At 42.5% G+C, this 4,687-nt stretch overlaps 1 protein-coding gene across 1 annotated transcript in view; it reads left to right on the top strand.

Moving 5' to 3' along the window:
• Mccc1 (methylcrotonoyl-CoA carboxylase 1) overlaps window positions 1–4,473 on the top strand; it is a 46,576-nt gene extending 42,103 nt beyond the window's left edge. The window contains exons 17-19 of the mRNA XM_031376616.1: window positions 636–743; window positions 3,274–3,345; window positions 4,146–4,473. Of these exons, the coding sequence (XP_031232476.1) occupies window positions 636–743; window positions 3,274–3,345; window positions 4,146–4,274 (309 nt within the window). The 3' untranslated portion in view covers window positions 4,275–4,473. The remainder of the gene's footprint in view (window positions 1–635; window positions 744–3,273; window positions 3,346–4,145) is intronic.
• The last annotated feature ends 214 nt before the right edge of the window (window positions 4,474–4,687 follow it).

The following is a 4,687-nucleotide window of genomic DNA, read 5'->3' as shown; positions in this document are numbered from 1 at the left end:
GTCATGGATCAAACTCTGGTCCTGAAACTCAGCAGGGGTGTGACCTTGTCCAGTTAACCTTTCTGGGATTTGGTTCTACCATCTGTCACCTTGACTAGTAAGCATGCCTACCTTATAGAGTTGTGAAAATTAATGGCAAAGTGTCTATGTAAGTGTAAGGTTCTCAGTGGACATTGTGCTGTCCATAGTAAAGATGCTACCAGCCGGGCAGTGGTGGCACATGCCTTTAGTCCCAGCACTTGGGAGGCAGAGGCAGGCAGATTTCTGAGTTCGAGGCCAGCCTGGTCGACAGAGTGAGTTCCAGGACAGCCAAGGCTGCACAGGGAAACCCTGCCTCAAACCCCCTGCCCCCCAAAAAAAGATGCTACCAAAAACCACCACTTCCAGAAAAGGACCACCACGTCCCCTCCAGTCCTGTCCTTTAATTCCTAATCCTTGGTCAGGCATTTAAACCATGACCTCTGTGTCATGGGAGAGGAGACCGAGCAAGGCTTAGTGACCTGGTAAGAGCACTAATGTTAACTAGCACCTGGTGTTGATGGCAGCTAGCAGTTACTAATAGCTTGGAAACTAGTCTCTCTTGGACTAGTGGCAAAGAGATAATATCTTGATCCTATGTTCACTGTTGTGTATAGGAGGGCAGTATTGAAGTTGGCATTCCAGTACCCAAGTACTTGTCTCCAGTGAGTGCAGAAGGAACTCAGGGAGGCACCATCGCACCCATGACTGGAACCATTGAAAAGGTAATCAGGGGGCATCTGTCAAATGATGCCAGCAATGGCTATTAAATGTCTTTTTGGAGTTCACCGTGTCCAATTCCTTGTAATCCTCTCCCCTCCTAAATTGTGCTCACTGGGAATCACTCACTTCAAGAAAATAAGATTATAATACAGTGGCTCTTTTGTCAATACAAATAACTATTTGCCTATTTTTTCATAAAAGTTACTGGTTTTTTGGGGGGGTGCATGTATCTGAATTCAGTCATACATGTTGAAAACTCTACACCTGAAAACCACCCCAAAACTGTTGGAGGACATTGTTTATTTGTTTCTGTATTTTAATTTTATTTTATGTATGTGGATATTTTGCCTGCATGTATGTCTAAACGCCACATGTGTACAGTGCCCACAGAGGACAGAGAGGGTATTGGAGCCCCTGCAACTGGAGTTACAGACTGTTGTGAGCTTCCATGTATATCTGAAGAACCAACCTGGGTCCTCTGGAAGAGCAGCCAGTGCTCTTAACCACTGAGCCATCTCTGTAGCCCTGAAGCTGCTATTTTGAAGCGAAAAGATTACATCACAGTACAGTGTTTCTTGTCTGGTGCTTGAGCCTGTGATCTCAGCAACTTGGCACACCGAAACCAGAGGGGTACAAAAAAAAGTACAACTAATGCTGACCCAGGAGCAAGGCTCAGTGGTAGAGCATGTGCTTAGCATGCTCGGGGACTTGGATTCAATCCCCTGTGCCAAAGAAAAAGGGAGAGGGTAAATTAAAATAGGTATTCAGATAAGTGAAGTTTTTCTTTTAACAGTGCCTTATTTCCCAGGCTGGTCTTGAGTTCCTGGGCCAAAGGTACCCACCTCCTTCAACCTCTCAGGGCATGCCGCCACATCTAACTCAGAATGTGTATTTAAGAATGCAAACAGAATCTTATTATCTAGAAAGTCAACATTTTAATGTGAAATTTAACAACAAACAATTTTGTTATGAAATAGTGACATATTGCATTTGCATTAAAATAAATGTTAGAAGACTGATATTGGGGAGACCCATGTGGCTCAGGGTGGGGTGCAGGTTGGAGGGGAAGTTGTTTTTGTGGTTTTGAAACAGGGTTTCACTGTGTAGCCCATCCTGACTTCAGACTTAGAGCACTTGCCTTGCCTGGTCCTCCAAGTGCTGAAATTACAAGAACATACCTCCACACCCAGAAAGCCACATGGCTTGATATAGTCTAAGGGTAGAATCAGGTGGTATTCATTACTCTCTTTGTCCATTTGGACTACTAGCAAGGACTCCATACTCATCAGACTTTAAACTACATATGTTTATCCTTCCTGGTTCTGGAGGTTGAGAAAAACCTCAGAGCAAGGCCCCAGCAGACTATCTGGCTGGTGAGAAGTCTTCTTGGTATCATACCAGACAGACAGTCTTATCCCACAGGACCTCTCGTGGGCTTTCTCTGTGATGGTGCAAATCCCTGGTGACCTAATCGCCTTTGAGAAACCCTAGCTCCAAACATCACCTTGGGTTTAATACTTCAACATGAATTACAGCAGAATGCAGACATTCAGATGCAAGATGATGTAACTGCTGTGGGGATAGATACCTGGTCTCCCTAGTACAGTAAGTCATAACAATTCCATCGTGGTTAGAGATGTGGTTCTGTGATAGAAAACCTGCCTCACATAGGGTGAAGTCCTCGGTTCATTCACCAGCACCACAAAGATAGGTAGGTAGGTAGGTAGATAGATGATAGATAGATAGATAGATAGATAGATAGATAGATAGATAGATAGACCAACAGATAGAAATAATAATTCAATTCAGCTGTATATTATTGGAACCCACACAAAAAAGAGGAAAATAATCACAGTCTCCCACTGTTCTCCACTGTGTGAGCTGACAGACTTAGATTTGCTTTTAGGATGATCAATCTCAGTTCATACCAGTGAGGAATGCCAGCAGAGAGCATTCATTTTACCTCTAAAGTTGCGCACACATTGGTTTCGGAGGCTGTACCGAAGGACCGTCACCAAGCTTAAGGTGATCTTTGGAGCATCCAACAATGCTTGGTGCCTGTGACTGTATGATCTAACTCTCCTGGCGATGTCTTTATAGACTGTTTTAATAACTGTATTAATTAAAAAGACCATCGGTCTCCTAAACTAGAAAGCTCATCAGGACCTTTATCCTCCACCCTGTTTTAGACATTTACAGGTATCTGTCGTTTTGTCCTTCTCTGTGTCATTTCCATGTATCAGACATGTGTGGCTGTCCTGATTCTACATTCATGAAAAAAAAAAAAGCAGTACCAAGTTATATAAAAATCCATTCATCTGAATCCAGTGCAGCTAGATCCTAACCTGAGATGCAGCCTAACACACTCATATACACACTCACCAGTGCCAGCCATGCTGGGCGGACAGCAGTCTCCAGTTTACCTGGTACTTCTATCTGTCTTTGGCAAATAACACAGACATGTAGGCTTTCAATGCATCTCTCAATCTCTAGGTGTTTGTGAAACACATCAATGCATCTCTCCATCTCTAGGTGTATGTGAGAGCTGGAGACAGAGTAAAAGCTGGGGACTCTCTGGTGGTTATGATTGCCATGAAGATGGAGGTATGTAAAGTCGCAAGTTCAGCTGCCAAGTGAACCTTGGGAACAACCGGGCCTAGTTGTTTGCGTTATTTGAATGGGTTAACATATTTAATAATTTAAATGCTATAAGGGTCATGAACTGGATGCGTATTAATTGAAAGAAGCTAAAGCAGCCATTCTTCTAGAAATGCAATTTCATTTTGTGAGGCCATAGCTGTCATTCTAAACTTAATGAGATTATCGTCAGCAGTGACCCAGATGACTCTCTGCCATTATTTCCTAAAGCTGAATTAAGAATGGCAAGGAGTAGACTATGGGCCAGTGGCTCCTAGCCCTGGGCAAGTGCTACATTCACTTTTGGAAACTTTGTAGACCTGCTTCCAGAGACAAGTTGATATAGAACCTCCTCCAGTAAGGCCCAGCAGTCAGCATTATGCTGTCATTCTGGGATTGATCCTCGCATCTTTATGTACCCTGAGCTGTACCCTGAATCCTAGTACTCCATGTAAGCTTCCCACATGAGAGTCTGATGTCAAACCAGGCTGAGACCTCTAGGTAAACAAGACCTTCAGTATTGCTCAGTATTGACCCTTCTCAATAAAAGTAAATAAAACACTGTAAAATAAATATAACAAGGTAAATAAATATAAGTAAGTAAATAAATAAAACCCTGTAAAAGTGTTTCCACTTTTTTGCTAGATGGAGATATGTATAAACAGAGACACTAAAAAGCACTGAAGGTGTTAGCTGTGTTTTCATGCCTGTGTGCCTGGCTTGGTGTGTGCCTGGCATGACTACCATTGTTATCTCTGTCCCTGCAGCATACCATAAAAGCTCCAAAGGACGGCAGGATAAAAAAGGTGTTTTTCAGTGAAGGAGCCCAAGCCAACAGACATGCACCATTAGTGGAGTTTGAGGAGGAGGAGTCTGACAAATGTGAATCACAGTGAACTGTGTCCCGAAAGAAATAGCCGACTGCACAGCGCCTTATATGTCTTCAAACAGCAAGTGTCTCTTCGGTCTCAAGATCTCGGAGGAGCTTTATTAAATCAATGGTGGTGTGATTGTATTTAAACCCTTTCATACTTATAAATTATCTATAAAGATTTCATAGAAATAAAACCAAGTTGTATTTTTTTAATTTGGAAACTAATGTTTTCTTTAAGTCATATATGTTTTACTCTTTTTAGGAATAAGGTAGTGGGCAGTTTGATCAAAACAGAAGAGGGAAAGTCACGTAGATGAATGGCTTTCCAGTTACCCCTGATGGCAATACAGTAACATGCTTCAGAGGCACGTGTCACAGAGCTAAACTCAGCCAACAGTCACATAATCAAATAGGACATAAGTGTTATTTGTCTCT

This window comes from Mastomys coucha, unplaced genomic scaffold, assembly GCF_008632895.1.
Source record: "Mastomys coucha isolate ucsf_1 unplaced genomic scaffold, UCSF_Mcou_1 pScaffold17, whole genome shotgun sequence".
NCBI classification, from domain to species: domain Eukaryota; kingdom Metazoa; phylum Chordata; class Mammalia; order Rodentia; family Muridae; genus Mastomys; species Mastomys coucha.
This window is presented reverse-complemented; position numbering and strand designations above follow the sequence as displayed.